General features: G+C 46.6%; 1 protein-coding gene across 14 annotated transcripts in view; it reads left to right on the forward strand.

The window, feature by feature from the left end:
- The window catches only part of PPFIA1 (PPFI scaffold protein A1), a 77772-nt gene extending 59526 nt beyond the window's left edge, over nucleotides 1–18246 (forward strand). For 3 of the 14 annotated variants that reach the window (XM_075325777.1, XM_075325779.1, XM_075325781.1), the window contains 11 exons: nucleotides 1866–1947; nucleotides 2025–2225; nucleotides 6119–6181; nucleotides 6736–6762; nucleotides 8662–8837; nucleotides 8929–9026; nucleotides 9606–9781; nucleotides 9870–9938; nucleotides 12044–12209; nucleotides 13025–13095; nucleotides 16672–18245. In XM_075325777.1, coding sequence (XP_075181892.1) covers nucleotides 1866–1947; nucleotides 2025–2225; nucleotides 6119–6181; nucleotides 6736–6762; nucleotides 8662–8837; nucleotides 8929–9026; nucleotides 9606–9781; nucleotides 9870–9938; nucleotides 12044–12209; nucleotides 13025–13083 — 1117 coding nt within the window. In that variant the 3' untranslated portion in view covers nucleotides 13084–13095; nucleotides 16672–18245. Of the gene's footprint in view, nucleotides 1–1865; nucleotides 1948–2024; nucleotides 2226–6118; nucleotides 6182–6735; nucleotides 6763–8661; nucleotides 8838–8928; nucleotides 9027–9605; nucleotides 9782–9869; nucleotides 9939–12043; nucleotides 12210–13024; nucleotides 13096–16671 lie in introns of all 14 variants that reach the window. The other 11 variants (XM_075325789.1, XM_075325784.1, XM_075325785.1 and 8 more) reach the window with 9 other exon arrangements.
- Nucleotides 18247–19576: the final 1330 nt, after the last annotated feature.

Genomic DNA, 19576 nt, shown 5'->3' on the forward strand with positions numbered 1-19576 from the left:
CTATGAGCAACAAACTGCACCCAAAAATGCGCCAAAAAATGCAGCGTGTGCACAGGGACTTTAAAGTATCTTTCACAGTTTCAGAATTTTTTTTTTTTTTTTTACGAAGCTGCTAGTTTTTTCATTTAGTGTTTATTTTTTTTATGACATGACCAGAATTGCCTAATTTGTGCTCCGTAAAAATGTTTACAGGGAGTCTGCGCTGTAGATTTGTATTCATTTTTGCTTTTTTTATTTATTTTTTGCTCGTCTCCCGTGTCTTGTGGTAGCATAATATCGGGGTAAGTATGAGGAATCGCTGATTGCGGAGGCTCTTCTTTCTGGTCCTGTTTGCATGTCTCTGGCCACTGATAGGTCACTTTTGCATCTCACTTCTCCTGTTCCTCCGGAGCTGCGCTCCTTCTTTTCTATTTGTGCTGTGGAGTCATTTCAGGATCGCTCCTGTGATAACGCTGCTGACTTTACTGTTGTTCTGTGGGGTTGTGATATTCTATTTGGTCCTATATTATTTTTCATTTACGGTTAAAGGGACAGTCTCAAGTTTAGACCCTATCCATTGTATTCTCAAGTTTCCATTGGATAGAGGATAACTTCACAATTGCGGGGGGGTTCTACCACTGCTACCCCCACTAATCCGGAGAACTGGGGCTCTGAAGAGCCCTTATGAATGGAGCGGGGGTGGATCGCATTCATTCTTAATGCGACCGCCGGAGAAAGACGAGTGCTGCACTCTGGTCTTCCGCACTGACCACCTCTTCAAAGCCCTGATTGTCGGGATTGGTGGGGCTCCGAGTAGTCGGACCCTCAGCATCTGTGCAGTTATCCCCCATCCAATGTATAGGGCTTAGCTTCCAAACGTGAATACCCTTTTAAGAGACTGATCTGTTCCGACATTTGCTCACATAGTATGGCGCCACCTGGTGTTCAGAGTGCATAGCAATGTGAACGTCCACCTAATGAGCTGAGCACTGGTGGTCGCACATGCTCAGTCACTAGTGGTCGCACAGATTCTATAGAATCATTTATTCGGTTATTCTTTCCACCGCAAGGACGCCAGCAACAAGATCGGAGCAAGGCAAAGTGCAAGAAAGCCGTCCAACACGCTATACAAGAAAGAGAAAATAATCTCTGCTGCTCCGCCACATCCAAAAGCTTTCCTTTCTGTTTCGCTATGTTTTTCCTGATGATGTTGTAATCAGTGCTGCTGAGACTAGTAGTTCCACAAGCGATGATCACCAATAACACCGTCACAAGTTTCCCTTAAAGGAAAATCTAACCTGGAGCAGCAGAGCCGGATAATTGGCTTTCTATTTTGGTTTTTATTATTCTTTCAAGAATAAATGAGTTAAAAGCAGATTTATTCCTAGAAGAAGCAGATAGGCGAAACCTTGGGTTGGGTAGGAACCGGCGTGCAGTGAGATTGTATACATTTTGTTTTGTTGTTTGTTTTTTGTTTTTTTTTAACTCCTTTATTCTTGATTATATAAAATACCCTAATTAGAAGCAAATTATATTTGTGACTGTATTGTGGGTGGTGATCGCTTGTGGAACTACTGGTCTCAGCAGGACCAATTGCAACAATATTGGATGATATCGCTTTCTGCCGACTTGTCAGGAAAGGAGCAGAGTCTCTGATCTATGTAGGTTGCTTTTTCGTCACAGCCATTCACTGGACTCTAGTATGTGATGCCACCATACAGTAGTGATTGTCTGCAGCGGTCATTTGTAGGCAGAACATCCCTGAAATCCTAAAAAACAGCGGAAAATTTGCAATCGATGTAGTGAAGATGTAACGCACAGATCAGTCCACGTATGTGGGACCGGACGTGACTCTATATAATGTTACCACCACTCTGTGATTACAGGCACGAGCTGCTGGAGGAGGCTCGGCGGCAGGGGCTGCCATTTGCACAGTGGGACGGGCCGACCGTGGTGGTGTGGTTGGAGGTAAGGCTCTTTCTGACAGTTTTGGCGACTGTAAACGCTTCCACGTGAACGTTAATGTCTGTCTCCACTCTCCTCAGCTCTGGGTTGGGATGCCCGCCTGGTACGTGGCTGCATGTCGAGCCAATGTGAAAAGCGGGGCCATAATGTCTGCTCTGTCCGACACCGAGATCCAGAGGGAGATCGGGATCAGCAACCCTCTGCACAGATTAAAGCTGCGACTCGCCATCCAAGAGATCATGTCCTTAACCAGCCCCTCCGCTCCTCCGACGTCTAGAACGGTAAGAACCACAGAAGAAGGGACTTTAGAAACTTTCCACGGGGAGATTATCAGCTGAGGACATGATCCATACACATCTATGCTAGCGGGGAGGGTGCCCTGGATCTGTAGATGGGATTCAAAGCTCGGCCCAACCACAATGACTTTTGGGTCCTTTCTATACATTTTTTTTTATTTTTATCACCTGGGTCCCCAATGACGCTGTCGTATTGTATGTACCTATAGATGGCACTATAGACACTATCCCTCTTTTGGCACAGAGCTAATTTGCACACTTTTTCTCGGAAGCGTTGGCCTTTAGAATTTTTGCAAGGAGCTTTTTTTTTTAAAAGAAATTTTAAAATTTGCCTAAAGCATTTTTTACTAATGTGAACTCTATACATTTATTCACATAGCACTCCTCTTCCCCCGTCTCATACACACCCTCGGGGGGGCAATCTCCTGAAAAATATGGAAGGAAACCCTCACAAGCCATTTAGTCTCCAACCCAAGACCTCCGTTCTGTACAGTTTAGCCCCATAGCTACTAATCTGGCAGTGTCTGGGGGTGGAAGAAAGGATCTACTTTATTCCAAAAAATGTGCTTTAGCTGCAATACCTATAATGGGCCCCAGCTGCAATAACTATAATGGGCCCCAGCTGCAATACCTATAATGGGCCCCAGCTGCAATACCTATAATGGGCCCCAGCTGCAATACCTATAATGGGCCCCAGCTGCAATACCTATAATGGGCCCCAGCTGCAATACCTATAATGGGCCCCAGCTGCAATACCTATAATGGGCCCCAGCTGCAATACCTATAATGGGCCCCAGCTGCAATACCTATAATGGGCCCCAGCTGCAATACCTATAATGGGCCCCAGCTGCAATACCTATAATGGGCCCCAGCTGCAATACCTATAATGGGCCCCAGCTGCAATACCTATAATGGGCCCCAGCTGCAATACCTATAATGGGCCCCAGCTGCAATACCTATAATGGGCTCCAGCTGCAATACCTCTAATGGGCTCCAGCTGCAATACCTGTAATGAGCTCCAGCTGCAATACCTATAATGGGCCCCAGCTGCAATACCTATAATGGGCCCCAGCTGCAATACCTATAATGGGCCCCAGCTGCAATACCTCTAATGGGCCCCAGCTGCAATACCTCTAATGGGCCCCAGCTGCAATACATCTAATGGGCCCCAGCTGCAATACCTCTAATGGGCCCCAGCTGCAATACCTCTAATGGGCTCCAGCTGCAATACCTGTAATGAGCTCCAGCTGCAATACCTATAATGGGCCCCAGCTGCAATACCTATAATGGGCCCCAGCTGCAATACCTATAATGGGCCCCAGCTGCAATACCTATAATGGGCCCCAGCTGCAATACCTATAATGGGCCCCAGCTGCAATACCTATAATGGGCCCCAGCTGCAATACCTATAATGGGCCCCAGCTGCAATACCTATAATGGGCCCCAGCTGCAATACCTATAATGGGCCCCAGCTGCAATACCTATAATGGGCCCCAGCTGCAATACCTGTAATGAGCTCCAGCTGCAATACCTATAATGGGCCCCAGCTGCAATACCTCTAATGGGCTTCAGCTGCAATACCTATAATGGGCCCCAGCTGCAATACCTATAATGGGCCCCAGCTGCAATACCTATAATGGGCCCCAGCTGCAATACCTATAATGGGCCCCAGCTGCAATACCTATAATGGGCCCCAGCTGCAATACCTATAATGGGCCCCAGCTGCAATACCTATAATGGGCCCCAGCTGCAATACCTATAATGGGCCCCAGCTGCAATACCTATAATGGGCCCCAGCTGCAATACCTATAATGGGCCCCAGCTGCAATACCTATAATGGGCCCCAGCTGCAATACCTATAATGGGCCCCAGCTGCAATACCTGTAATGGGCTCCAGCTGCAATACCTCTAATGGGCTCCAGCTGCAATACCTGTAATGAGCTCCAGCTGCAATACCTATAATGGGCCCCAGCTGCAATACCTATAATGGGCCCCAGCTGCAATACCTATAATGGGCCCCAGCTGCAATACCTATAATGGGCCCCAGCTGCAATACCTCTAATGGGCCCCAGCTGCAATACCTCTAATGGGCCCCAGCTGCAATACATCTAATGGGCCCCAGCTGCAATACCTATAATGGGCTCCAGCTGCAATACCTGTAATGAGCTCCAGCTGCAATACCTATAATGGGCCCCAGCTGCAATACCTATAATGGGCCCCAGCTGCAATACCTCTAATGGGCCCCAGCTGCAATACCTCTAATGGGCCCCAGCTGCAATACCTCTAATGGGCCCCAGCTGCAATACATCTAATGGGCCCCAGCTGCAATACCTGTAATGGGCCCCAGCTGCAATACCTGTAATGGGCCCCAGCTGCAATACCTGTAATGGGCCCCAGCTGCAATACCTGTAATGGGCCCCAGCTGCAATACCTGTAATGGGCCCCAGCTGCAATACCTGTAATGGGCCCCAGCTGCAATACCTGTAATGGGCCCCAGCTGCAATACCTGTAATGGGCCCCAGCTGCAATACCTGTAATGGGCCCCAGCTGCAATACCTGTAATGGGCCCCAGCTGCAATACCTGTAATGGGCCCCAGCTGCAATACCTGTAATGGGCCCCAGCTGCAATACCTGTAATGGGCCCCAGCTGCAATACCTGTAATGGGCCCCAGCTGCAATACCTGTAATGGGCCCCAGCTGCAATACCTGTAATGGGCCCCAGCTGCAATACCTGTAATGGGCCCCAGCTGCAATACCTTTTAATGGGCTTCAGCTGCAATACCTTTTAATGGGCTTCAGCTGCAATACCTTTTAATGGGCTTCAGCTGCAATACCTTTTAATGGGCTTCAGCTGCAATACCTATAATGGGCTCCAGCTGCAATAACTATAATGGGCTTCAGCTGCAATATACAATACCTCTAATGGGCAGGCTGCTCCTCTTTTTGGAAACACAACTTTTTTTTATAGTTTTACATGGCCAGTTTAATTTTTTTTTTAGCTTCCTTTAAATGCTAATGTGTCACCATTTTAATACTTGTTAAGGTGAGCATAGGTGCGAGATTTTGAGGTGGTGGGGCGTCCTGCCCGGGTCTGGGATGAGGTCATGTTTCCAACTGTTCTTCTGTGTAGACCTTCTGTCTGGTCAAATCTTAAAGGGTCTTTACCAAAATTGTAAGTTATGAATAAGGGATAACTTGCTGATCACTGGGACACCCACACACCCAAAAATGACCTCCGCAGGAAATCCGTCTGAGTGGGGCAGGGGTCCAGCGTATACGCACCTCCGCTCCACTCGTTGGACTTTCTACGGGAGTCTTATCAACAGAGTACGTTGCCCGCCTATCTCGGGCAGCACCATGGGCAATGAATGGAGCAGACTGCTCAGATGGTAGATGCCCCGCTCTCAGGATGGTATGGAGTTCAGTAAGCTTTTCTTTATCTTTGATGATCACTTGCAATCTTGGTACAATCCCTTTAACATTTCCCTCCACATCTATAGAAAAATGCTTATGTTGCAGCAGTCGGCAGAGTCGTCGCATTTCTAATGCACTCACATAGCAGATTCTGCTTTCCCCTGGCAGCACGGACCGGCGTGGACGGCGCTGACGGCTGCTCGGAGATCGGCAGCACTTTGTGTTTTTAAATCGTAGCATGTACCAGGAGGACGACAATCTCCTGTGTACGGTGCATGGAAATGCGGCGATGGTGCCGGCTCCCGAACGCCAGCATTTTCCCCGTATAGTCGGAGGTACACGCTGTCGCCTTCTTAGACTCTTAGCGTTTGCTTTTCTCCTGCTCCACCATGTACCTGTTGCTTACATATTGTGCCACCTTCCCTCTCTTACTGCTTCCCTCTCACTGGATGTGCTTGTATTAGTCCACGGGAAATGTCTGGGTTACACACGAAGAGATGGAAACTCTCACAGCCTCTCCACAAACGGTTAGTCTTCGGCACCTCCGCTTGTCTATAGCACCCCGTCCCCCCGCCCGGAGGCCTCGCACGACCTTCCCTGTGTAGTTTTTATGAGTGGATTTGTAGCAGCTCTCGTTTTTAGTATTTTTTTTTTTTTTTGGGGGGGGGGGGGTGGTGTTCAACCCTAGAAGTGCCTGGCAGAGCTGACACTTATCTACCCTCTGCCCGGCACTGAAGGGGTTATTTTGGGAGATTAACAGAGACCAGAGGACCTCTGGGTGATCGCGGGACGGATGTGGGGGTCCTCTAGCTGCGGCACTAGGGTGCCCTGGAGAACAACCTGCAGCCGGGGGACCCCATGTACATGGGATTGGGTGCGGGGTTTTGTAAGGGGAATGTATCCACCAGTATAATGCTGGTTACTGGGCGCTGGTCCCCCGACCATCAGAGGTTCCTTACTGGTTCTATGTTTGTCCCAGTTGCATGTGCATCCCGTGTGCTGCATGGAGTGACCGGGGGTCTCGCTCATCCGTCTGACTAACTCTCTGTATTCTTTTGCTTTCCTAACCACGTAACCCCAGGACGATGAGGAGGGGAGCTGGGCTCAGGTTTGGGCTTTTTCACTAATATGCCTTTTATTCTTCTCACTCTTTGCTAATCAGTATTTCGTAGTCTCAGATTAGTTGTCACTTTCTTTTACATTTGGTTTGATTTTGTGATCTACGCTGCCAATTTCTGACATATGATATACTCGCACGGTAAAATCCCCGGGAGCCTGAAACACCCGGAGGATGTTAAAGGGGTTATCCGGCATCTCTCAGCGTCGCATCGGGAACGTCCGTCGGTGCTGGCCAGGCATTGTGCATGGGCGGCGGTTGTGGTACTCCGGACCTGCCGGCCGCCGTCTGTTCAGGCCAGGCATTGTGCATGGGCGGCGTTTGTGGTCCCCCGGACCTGACGGCTGCTGTCTGTGCAGGCCAGGAATTGTGCTTGGGCGGCGGTTGTGGTACTCCGGACCTGCCGGCCGCCGTCTGTTCAGGCCAGGCATTGTGCATGGGCGGCGTTTGTGGTCCCCCGGACCTGACGGCTGCTGTCTGTGCAGGCCAGGCATTGTGCTTGGGCGGCGGTTGTGGTACTCCGGACCTGCCTGCCGCCGTCTGTTCAGGCCAGGCATTGTGCATGGGCGGCAGTTGTGGTACCCTGGACCTGACGGCTGCTGTCTGTGGCAGGCCAGGCATTGTGCATGGGCAGCGATTGTGGTACCATGGACCTGCTGGCCGCCGTTGGTGCTGGCCAGGCATAGTGCATGGTCGGCGGTTGTGGTACCCTGGACTTGCTGTCCGTGCGGGCCAGGTATTTTGCTTGGGTGGCCGTTATGGTACCCCAGACCTGCCGGCCGCCATCGGTGTTGGCCTGGCATTGTGCATGGGCAGCGGTTGTGCTACCCTGGACCTACCAGCGGCCGTTGTGCAAGAACTGGAGGCTGTTGATGGACGCCATAGTGACATCTTTCCCCTTCCTTTGCAAAGGATAGGACTTTTTGAACTGTCTTCATTTTGGACCACAGTTTTGTGCCTTTCCTCTTTTATTCCTCCTGGAATTGACAACTTACCGTTCCTCTTGTCAGAATGGCACGTCCGGCGTTGTCCCCACTGATGAGACCGTGTCGGGAGCGTTTAGGATCTGTCCCATTGACAAGGGCATTGGTAGTATCCCCTTGTCCATACGTTTCCAGGAGGAGAAAAAGAGGAATGACACAACTCCGAGTTCTACGAATAGACAGATGAGGTGTTTATAGGAAAGGGAACTATTTTCTGAAACGTTTAACCCCGATGGTGACATCACGTGACGTAGACGCTGCGGTGAACCTATTCCTGCAAGCAAACAGTGATATTACCTGTGATACCCATTTGCACCCGTGTTGGCCCCTTAAATCTTCCATATATAATACAGGCATAAAAAACCACCAGAGACACGGTTATAAAGGGGGATATATCCCCACAAATGCTGGAATTGTAGCCTCTAAATTCAGGAGGCTTCCTTTAGCCTTGGGCTCTACAGCATTAAAGGGGCGTTGGTAGATCGTGGGGTCACTCATCGTTAATATAATACCCCTGTGCTGCGATTCATGGGGGCAGAATTTCCATTATTGGACCATTTCGGCTTTTCATGCAGCTCGCTGGTCGTGGCGGTATAATGATCACACCGTGTAGTCGCAGTGTCGTCATATTGCGGTCGAGCCCTCACCTTTCGATCACTATAATCACGCAATGATTTTCTGCCGCCATGATTGGCGTCCACTTATTTCAGACTTAGGCCAGTGTCAGATGAGCACATTGCGGGCGCAGCCCAACCGGGTATAAGAATCCGAACCTCACGGGAAGCAATAAAGCCGCCAGCTCGGGTCCTTACACACGCGATTTGGCAAAGACTCGCCCCCGTAATATGCTGATCAGATGCCGGCCTGAGGGAGGCGCTCAAATGCTAACTCTGCCCTGTCCTCCCAGACCTTGGCCTATGGGGACATGAACCACGAGTGGATCGGGAACGAGTGGCTGCCCAGCCTGGGGTTGCCCCAGTATCGCAGTTATTTCATGGAGTGCCTTGTTGATGCCAGGATGCTGGACCATCTAACCAAGAAGGATCTCCGCGGGCAACTAAAAATGGTGGACAGCTTCCATAGGTAACACATGAAATTATCCCCTGTGACCGCATCTGCAAATAAACAATAAACAAAAAATCAAAACGCCCTTAATCTCCTTTTCTACACACAGGAACAGCTTCCAGTGTGGCATTATGTGCTTACGGAGGCTGAACTATGATCGGAAAGAGCTGGAGAGGCGAAGGGAGGAAAGTCAGAACGAAAGTACAGGTAGGTGTGAGCCTGCTCCAGAGGGTGGAGGTCGCAATGTGCACATCCCTCAGATTACCACTAGGAGCCATACCTACAATTACAAGTGATTTTTACCTGCCGCGTGGTTTTCTGTAGCTTTTTGATTGGCGCATTTATAAGGGCATGTTCTGAGGTTAGTGCACCAGGTGTCAACCCCAGGAATGGTTATTTCAGCATTTTATGGTTATATTTATGATTTCATTATGTGATCCCTGGAACAGTCAGTTCCTTTGGTGAACACTGATGAAAAGTGCATGTTTAATATCTCAGCATTTTCTTTGTCCTCTATAATTAACTTATTATATTTTGAGGGGATGATACTATCCTTTGTTTTCCTTTTGGCATTAATGTATTTATAAACATTTTTGGGATTTATTTTAATGTCCTTGACAATTACAGATCGATATAGTGGTATAGTATGATAAGTGCAGACTGCGCAGAAGACCCCCGCTATATGCAGTACGGGGAATTTGCTTTATGTTTCCTATTATAATGGTCCACAGAGCTGTGCAGAGACGTCCGATCGACGTATAAATGGACGATGTATTTTTCTTGCAGATGTCCTGGTTTGGAGCAATGAGCGGGTCATCAACTGGATTTTATCCATTGGGCTTAAAGAATATGCAAATAACCTTTTAGAAAGCGGCGTTCACGGTTCCCTGATGGCCTTAGATGAGACGTTCGATCACAACACGTTGGGTCTGCTGCTACAGATTCCCACTCAGAACACGCAGGTAAGGCGGATGTCACAGCGGCGCTCCTCCTGTAGGGGGCAGTAGGAATATAGGGCCCATGACTTAGTCTCCTTTTCTCTTATTTCAGGCACGTTCAGTGTTGGAGCGGGAATTCAACAACCTTCTCATAAGAGGAACAGAAAGAAGATTTGATGATGTATGCTACACTGCAGTACTGTAGTTATACTATTTCAGGTTTTCCAGGTGGGGGGGAGGATTATAAAAATTACATACTTCTGACCAAATACAGTAAAAAGGGGTTTTCCACTATAGGAAGTTGTACTGTATCGCTCGCATGTATGTCACTTACGGATCATTCGGGGTCTAGCTGCCTGGACATCAAATTTTCAGTTTTGCCGCTCTCCTTAAAATATATATATTTTTTTTTTTTTTACCAGAATGGTCTCAGAAATTGTGTATACAAACCAATTTACATATCTATATATTCTACCAACAAATATATATATTTTCATCTTTTTTCCATTTTTAAAAATTACAAAAAGAAAAATAGGTCAATACAAAAGTTTTGGCACCCTTGGAGATTTGTGTGCTCAGATAATTTTAACCAAGGATTCAGACCTTAATTATCCAGTTAGGGTTATGACTTGTTCACTACCATCATTAGGAAAGTTCGGGTGATGCAAATTTCGCAGCTTTATAAAAACCTGGCCTCCTCTAACCTTGTGCCACAAAACAGCAGCCATGGCTTCTTCTAAGCAGCTGCCTAGCACTCTGAAAATGGTGGCAGCCCATGAAGCAGGAGAAGGCAATAAGAATATGGGAAAGCATTTTCAAGTTGCCCTTTCCTTCCTTTGAAATGTAATTAAGAAATGTCCGTTACCAGGAACAGTGGCAGTCAAAATAAGGTTTGGAAGACCAAGCAATATTCTTGTGAGAGCTGCTTGTAGGATTGCTAAAGAGGCCAGTCAGAGCCCCTGTCTGACTGCAAAAGACCCTCAGTAAGATTCTGCAGACTCTGGAGTTGTGGTACCTTATTCTAGTGTTCAGAGACACCTGCACAAATATGGCCTTCATAGAAGAGTCATCAGAAGAAAATCTCTCCTGCATTCTCATCATAAAATTCAGTGTCAGAAGTAAACAAAAGAACATCTAAACAAGTCTGATACATTTTGGAAACAAGTCCTGTGGATGGATGAGATTAAAATAGAAGTCTTTGGCCCCAATGATCAAATGTATGCGTGGAGAAAAAATGGCACAGATTTTAAGGAAAAGAATATCTCGCCAACCATTAAGCATGGAGATGGATCAATCATGCTTTGGGGTTGTGTTGCAGCCAATGAAATGGAGAACATTTCACGGATAGAGGGAAGAATGGATTCAATTAAATTTCAACAAATTCTTGATGCAAATATAACACCATCTGAAAAAAGCTGAAGTTGTAAAGAGAAGAAAAGAGAATGGCTTCTTCAAATGTATAATGATCCGAAACACACATTAAAATGCAGAATAGACTGCCTCAAAAGGCGCAAGCTGAAGGTTTCACAATTGTCCTCACAGTCCCCTGATCTGAACATCATTGAAAATCTGTAACTAGACCTCAAAAGAGCATGCAAGACGAGCCAGGAATCTCTCAGAACTGGAAGACGAGCCGGGAGTCTCGCAAAACTGGAAGACGAGCCGGGAATCTCGCAGAACTGGAAGACGAGCCAGGAATCTCACAGAACCGGAAGGCCAGCCAGGAATGTCGCAAAACCGGAAGACCAGCCAGGAATGTTGCAAAACCGGAAGACCAGCCGAGAATCTCGTAGAACCGGAAGGCCACCCTGAAAACTCACAGAATCGAAAGACGAGCCGGGAATCTCGCAGAGCCGGAAGGCCAGCCAGGAATCTCGCAGAACCGGAAGACGAGCCGGGAATATCACACAAAAAATAAAAAATAAAATCGTTTAACATTTCATGAATTGTACCTTCTAGAACATGAAAAAACAATGGTGGACTTGCAGTTTTAACCATTTCTTGCCAATTTCTGGCTACATTCAAAAGTACAACTCTTTCCACATATAAGGGTTTTTTTTTTGTTTTTTTTTTACATATTTGGAGACGAAAAACTGAAAAAAAAGTTATGGGTCTGGGAAGAAGAGAGGGGGGAATAATAAATAAATACGATTGTCCGCTGGGCTAACTGGTTGATTTAACTGTGCAATGCTTCCTTGCAGGAGAAACGCTGCATCAGTCCTGCATTGTCCACATTATCGCCATTGCCGATGCCTCCTCTATAACGCCTTCTCTCCGCTTTTACAGGACGACGATAAAAGCTTTAGACGGGCCCCGTCATGGCGAAAGAAATTCCGACCAAAGGATGTGCGAGGACTCAGCGCTGGCTCTGCAGAGACTCTGCCCGCCAACTTCAGAGTCAACTCCTCAATGTCTTCACCTTCTATGCAGCCAAAGAAAATGCAGATGGACGGTAGGACGGCGTGTTTATTAACGGCGTTGTGATGAAGCATGGTCCGATGTGTGCTTGGTTGGTGCATGGTTCCTCCATAACCCCTTATCGTGTTCCTGGTTTTCTTAACCGACTCCCATGTTTGCTTAACCTTAACCTGAAAGGGATTACGTAGGTGGAAGGCGACGCTGTAGGATCAGGTATCAAGTACCGGAAGCAAAAATGGCACTAGTGAAAGGCTAGCACATTGTCTGCCCTCCCCGCTCCTCTTATAGGGAGGGCATCAAAGTCAGCAATGGTGTTTCTCTTCTAATAGAACTACAAGTCCCAGCATGTAGTGACAGGTGGATTTTTTTTATAACCGCTGGCAAGCCATAGGCTGGGGAAAAGTGATCTAGGGGTTTCAAAATGACTTGTCTATGTGGTTCTCTATGGTGATTGCAACAAGAGCGTCAGTAGGACATATGGACATCATAAAGGGGATTTAGAACAGAGACCCCTCGTTATGGCGGACTCAAGAGTACCCCATCACATAGACAGCATTTTTAAGAGCGTTCGGACACTTGGTAACATTTATATTTTTTTATTATGGGGGTACAGCTACAGGCTGAAATATATATATAAATGAATTAAAAAAAAATAGATATAAAATATATATATCCCTATTAGGTGAGGCCCTATTGTTATGGTGAGTAATCGCTGCTCCCCTTATTTCGGGAGCTTTGTGTCCGCTTGGTTTAATATCTGAACGTTCCTCACATGTTTAACGTTACACTAACTGCATGTCGTGTTTTTTTGTTTTGTTTTTATTGCACGTCTCTTACGGTTATTAATAGGCAATGTGTCTGGAATACAAAGACTGGATTCAGCCACAATTAGGACATACTCCTGCTAACGGTGTCTGTCGGTAAGTGCCGTCCACATTGGGGTCACCCGGTAAAACGCCTCAGCTACCGCTGCTCACAAATCCTGTTAGATCCCCCATATTCTCATGGTGATGGTTCAAGGTCTCTACTTTGGTTTCTTAAGGAAAGAAAGAAATATATGTATTTATGTACATATATACAGTATATATATATAATATATATATATATATATATATATATATATTATACTGTAATGCATGTATATATATATGCAAATTTAAATTTAGTTTTGGACATCAGCCCATCCAATCCTTAGGATGCCGTGTGTGCTTGTTGGTCGTTTTTCCTTTGTTCCCTCCGTTTACAAATGACACTTGTACTTCTGGGCTGTTGTCAACCTCCTACAGGACTCCTTATTTCTATATGTCCTATTAGCATGTCCTGGTCGGGATCCTTATCTACGAGCCTGAACGAAAAGTTGCCAAGAATATATCGACATCTTCTACCACTCGTGATTGGTCGCTTGACCATTTGGGTGCACAAATGCGCAATAATTTATGAGGAAACTCCACGTTGGTGCGCTGATCGCTTCAGTGTGCTTATTAAAGCGCATCAATCACCAGGATTTTCCTATATAACCTAAAGCCAGTGCTATACTGGCACTATCAGGCTGAGTCTATACATACAGTGCTATACTGGCACTATCAGGCTGAGTCTATACATACAGTGCTATACTGGCACTATCAGGCTGATTCTATACATACAGTGCTATACTGGCACTATCAGGCTGATTCTATACATACAGTGCTATACTGGCACTATCAGGCTGAGTCTATACATACAGTGCTATACTGGCATTATCAGACTGATTCTATACATACAGTGCTATACTGGCACTATCAGGCTGATTCTATACATACAGTGCTATACTGGCACTATCAGGCTGATTCTATACATACAGTGCTATACTGGCACTATCAGGCTGAGTCTATACATACAGTGCTATACTGGCATTATCAGACTGAGTCTATACATACAGTGCTATACTGGCACTATCAGGCTGATTCTATACATACAGTGCTATACTGGCACTATCAGGCTGATTCTATACATACAGTGCTATACTGGCACTATCAGGCTGATTCTATACATACAGTGCTATACTGGTGCTATCAGGCTGATTCTATACATACAGTGCTATACTGGAACTATCAGGCTGATTCTATACATACAGTGCTATACTGGCACTATCAGGCTGATTCTATACATACAGTGCTATACTGGCACTATCAGGCTGATTCTATACCTACAGTGCTATACTGGCGCTATCAGGCTGATTCTATATATACAGTGCTATACTGGCATTATCAGGCTGATTCTATACATACAGTGCTATACTGCCGCTATCAGGCTGATTCTATACATACAGTGCTATACTGGTGCTATCAGGCTGATTCTATACATACAGTGCTATACTGGAACTATCAAGCTGATTCTATACATACAGTGCTATACTGCGGCTATCAGGCTGATTCTATACCTACAGTGCTATACTGGCGCTATCAGGCTGATTCTATATATACAGTGCTATACTGGCATTATCAGGCTGATTCTATACATACAGTGCTATACTGCCGCTATCAGGCTGATTCTATACATACAGTGCTATACTGGTGCTATCAGGCTGATTCTATACATACAGTGCTATACTGGAACTATCAGGCTGATTCTATACATACAGTGCTATACTGCGGCTATCAGGCTGATTCTATACATACAGTGCTATACTGGTGCTATCAGGCTGCGTCTATACATACAGTGCTATACTGGCACTATCAGGCTGATTCTATACATACAGTGCTATACTGGCACTATCAGGCTGAGTCTATACATACAGTGCTATACTGGCACTATCAGGCTGACGCTATACATACAGTGCTATACTAGCACTATCAGGCTGACGCTATACATACAGTGCTATACTAGCACTATCAGGCTGATTCTATACATACCTTTAGTGGTCAGCTAGGATGTATAGGTTTTGAAGCACAAGCAAGTGAAGTTTGTAAAATAAGCAGCTTTTTGAATGACAGCAGCTGCCAATCAGCTGATATTGGGGTGGTGGGTATTCATAATTATTTCTGACCCCTGTTATTTATGCTAATTCTATTATAGAATCGTTTTACTTTGTGACTTGAAGGACCTGTGCTGATGTCATACCCATGTGACCAGAAGGGTTGAGGCCTGAGCCAACAGAAAAATGTTGCTTCCTGGTATCAGCAATGTTGGTTCAGGCCCCGCCCCTTCTGGTCACATGGGTATGACATCAGCACAGGTCCTTCTAGTGAAAAGGTAAATTGATTGTATAATACTTATGCTAATTCTAAAAGGGGGAGGGGATAATTATGAATAACCCCCCACCAGCTATTCTCTGATCCTCAGCTGCTGTCACTCAAAAAGCTGGCGATTTTATAAACTTTACTTTCTTAAATTTCAACACCTATACATCCTAGCTGACCACTACAGGTATGTATAGAATCAGCCTGATAGTGCCAGTATAGCAATGGCTTTAGGTTATATTTGAAAATCCTGGTGATTGGTGTTAAAGGAGTTAAAAAAATACGGTTTTAAATAAAAACCTTTCTTTTTATATGTATTTATTATTGAAGAAAAGGAATTCATGCATATATGATGTCCAAAAAGTAACGTTTCAACCATAATATGGTCTTCATCAAAAGGACCATCTGTGTGGCCACGCAGAGGGAACAGGTCCAATTGTATCACACAGGTTCAGGATAAAGGGGCCAGTCACTGCTTCCCTGCTACTGCATAATCATACCTACTAACAGGACGATTACATATTAAACTGTGGCTATACCTGAATGTAGAATATATGATTGGGCTATACCAGTATAGCGGTTGTATACATACCAACGAGTGATAGACCTAAGATTCTATGTAGATTCATGTTCTTGAGTATCTTCCTCCTGGTACTTGCCGCACCGCATCGCCTAGTAACAACTCACCTTGCCTGATAATCACAGATGGTCCTTTTGATGAAGACCATATTATGGTTGAAACGTTAATTTTTGGACATCATATGCATGAATTCCTTTTCTTCAATAATAAATACATATAAAAAGAAACCTTTTTCTTGTCTGACTACATTGAGGTACAGTGCCGGAGTTCTCTCTTTATTATCGGTTGTTTTTCTCCTGAGCACCTATAAGGTGAAGCAGGGTCCTATCTCCTTTTTTTAAATAAAAACCTGACTTAAACAATGGGTCATCTTCAGAGGATACCTTCCCTTTAAAGGATCATTGCCCCCACATGTATATATTTTTATGAAGCTCAGCAACCCCTTTAATGATTTAGTAGAAGAGGAGGCAGAAGAAGTTTCTACAGGATCTGACTACACAGGTTTGTTTGTAGTCTGTTACCATGGAGACAGAACACTACAGATACTTTGTATTCAACTTAATTGATAGCTGTTTCATCTGTTACATTAGATTCAGTGGATACAATAGAAAAAAAATGGTTGCATAAGTTTTCACGCTCTTCAATAATTGGTGTCCTTCTGCACAGATGTGTAATTTCCCTTTCTCTCTCCCCGGCAGTTTACCCTCATTACTTCTACAGATGAATATGCAACATCTGAATCCATCTCGATTCCACGTTTCCGGACCCGGCCGCGTTCTCCGTACAAATCAAGCTGTTCAGACACTTTTGAGATATTTTAATACAGAGTTTTTAAAATAGCAAGTAAAGATTATAGATAGGAGAAATATTTTAGAATTTTAACCGTTTTTTGTCATTTTTTTTTTCGTAGTTCATTTTCCACGTCTCCTCGTTCATCCTCCTATCTGTCCGCCGTTATCCCTCCTCCTTACTGAATGTACTGTAACTCCGCGCGAGACCCTGCTAATCACCGGGGGGCTCTGGAAATGATTCTAGCATTGTAATTTATGGGTATATTTCATAATGAGACAACACACAAGGTTTTTTTTGTTTTTTATTGTATTTGTATAGTCATCCAGAAAGTCTGTTGATAAATCTCTGGTACAAGATTGTGAAGTGTCCCCGGCCTTCCACAATTATTAGAATGATTTACCTATGCCATGTCGGTTCATTTTTCTCCTGGTCGGACTCAGTCGGGGGGAGTGCGAATATTTGTTTTGCTTAAGTTGGGTTAACGGTTTTAACGTTAATTTATTTTTTTTTTTAATGTCTTGTCATATCAGAAAAAGCCATAACTACATTCAAAGGTAGGATTGGAAAAAGGGTTATGATTAATTTTAGGAACAGCGCTACCCTCGTCTACAGGCGGTGCCGGGTACTACACTTAAGCTGCATTTACATAGCCATGTTGCAACTATTAAATGCGACCGCTAATTGGCTACATACAGGGTGATCTTCCTTTTAATTGGCCTGTTTTTAGACCGGCCGACCGCACTTTCATGTGCACAGAATCATCATTGGTACCAAAATTCTGTGCACAAAAGAATATTATTGTTCTCGGCAGGACAGGTCCTTTTTAAACCGGATGACACGCAGCAAACTTAACAAGTCACCTGTTTTTAAAGCGGTTGCCAATCACCTGATAGACAGGTCGACAATCGGCTGTGGCTGGGCCCGTCGTAGCGACCATGGGCTGGGCACGTTGTAGCAGCCATTGGCATTGTAGCGGCCATTGGCCAGACCCGTTGTAGCAGCCAGAGGGATAGCACCATGCTTGGCCCAGTAGCAAGCCCGATATTGTGGCCCTGGGCGTAGCACCAAACTTAGCCCGGCATTGCGGCCCTGGTCATAGTACCAAGCTCTGCCCGTTATTGCGGCCCTGGGCATAGTACCAAGCTCAGTTTGGTATTGCGGCCCCGGGTATAGTACCAAGCTCAGCCTGGTATTGCGACCCTGGGCATAGTACCAAGCTCAGCCTGGTATTGCGACCCTGGGCTTAGTATCAAGCTCAGCCTGGTATTGCGACCCTGGGCATAGTACCAAGCTCAGCCTGGTATTGCGACCCTGGGCATAGTACCAAGCTCAGCCTGGTATTGCGACCCTGGGCATAGTACCAAGCTCAGCCTGGTATTGCGACCCTGGGCATAGTACCAAGCTCAGCCTGGTATTGCGACCCTGGGCTTAGTACCAAGCTCAGCCTGGTATTACGGCCATGGGCATAGTACCAAGCTCAGCCTGGTATTGCGGCCATGGGCATAGTACCAAGCTCAGCCTGGTATTGCGGCCATGGGCATAGTACCAAGCTCAGCCTGGTATTGCGGCCATGGGCATAGTACCAAGCTCAGCCTGGTATTGCGACCCTGGGCATAGTACCAAGCTCAGCCTGGTATTGCGACCCTGGGCTTAGTACCAAGCTCAGCCTGGTATTACGGCCATGGGCATAGTACCAAGCTCAGCCTGGTATTGCGGCCATGGGCATAGTACCAAGCTCAGCCTGGTATTGCGGCCATGGGCATAGTACCAAGCTCAGCCTGGTATTGCGGCCATGGGCATAGTACCAAGCTCAGCCTGGTATTGCGGCCCTGGGCATAGTACCAAGCTCAGCCTGGTATTGCGGCCATGGGCATAGTACCAAGCTCAGCCTGGTATTGCGGCCATGGGCATAGTACCAAGCTCAGCCTGGTATTGCGGCCATGGGCATAGTACCAAGCTCAGCCTGGTATTGCGGCCATGGGCATAGTACCAAGCTCAGCCTGGTATTGCGGCCCTGGGCATAGTACCAAGCTCAGCCTGGTATTGCGGCCATGGGCATAGTACCAAGCTCAGCCTGGTATTGCGGCCATGGGCATAGTACCAAGCTCAGCCTGGTATTGCGACCCTGGGCTTAGTATCAAGCTCAGCCTGGTATTGCGACCCTGGGCTTAGTACCAAGCTCAGCCTGGTATTGCGACTCTGGTCTTAGTATCAAGCTCAGCCCGGTATTGCGGCCCTGGACGTAACACCAAGCTCAGCCCGGTATTGCGGCCCTGGACGTAACACCAAGCTCAGCCTGGTATTGCGGCCCTGGACGTAACACCAAGCTCAGCCCGGTATTGCGGCCCTGGACGTAACACCAAGCTCAGCCTGGTATTGCGGCCCTGGACGTAACACCAAGCTCAGCCTGGTATTGCGGTCCTGGGCATAGTATCAAGCTCAGCCCGGTATTGCGGTCCTGGTTGTAGCACCATGCTCAGCCCGGTATTGCGGTCCTGGGTGTAGCACCATGCTCAGCCCGGTATTGCGGTCCTGGGTGTAGCACCATGCTCAGCCCGGTATTGCGGTCCTGGGTGTAGCACCATGTTCAGCCCGGTATTGCGGTCCTGGTTATAGCACCATGCTCAGCCCGGTATTGCGGTCCTGGGTGTAGCACCATGCTCAGCCCGGTATTGTGGCCCCGGGTGTAGCACCAAGCTCAGCCCCGGTGTATTGTGGCCCTGGACGAAGCACCAAGGCTCAGTCACAGTGGTGGGCTCGGCCTAGGCTGCAATGCCAGGCTTGGCCTATAGACTAGAGTGGCGCTGTTTC

The sequence above is a fragment of the Anomaloglossus baeobatrachus genome, chromosome 10, assembly GCF_048569485.1.
Source record: "Anomaloglossus baeobatrachus isolate aAnoBae1 chromosome 10, aAnoBae1.hap1, whole genome shotgun sequence".
Lineage (NCBI taxonomy): Eukaryota > Metazoa > Chordata > Amphibia > Anura > Aromobatidae > Anomaloglossus > Anomaloglossus baeobatrachus.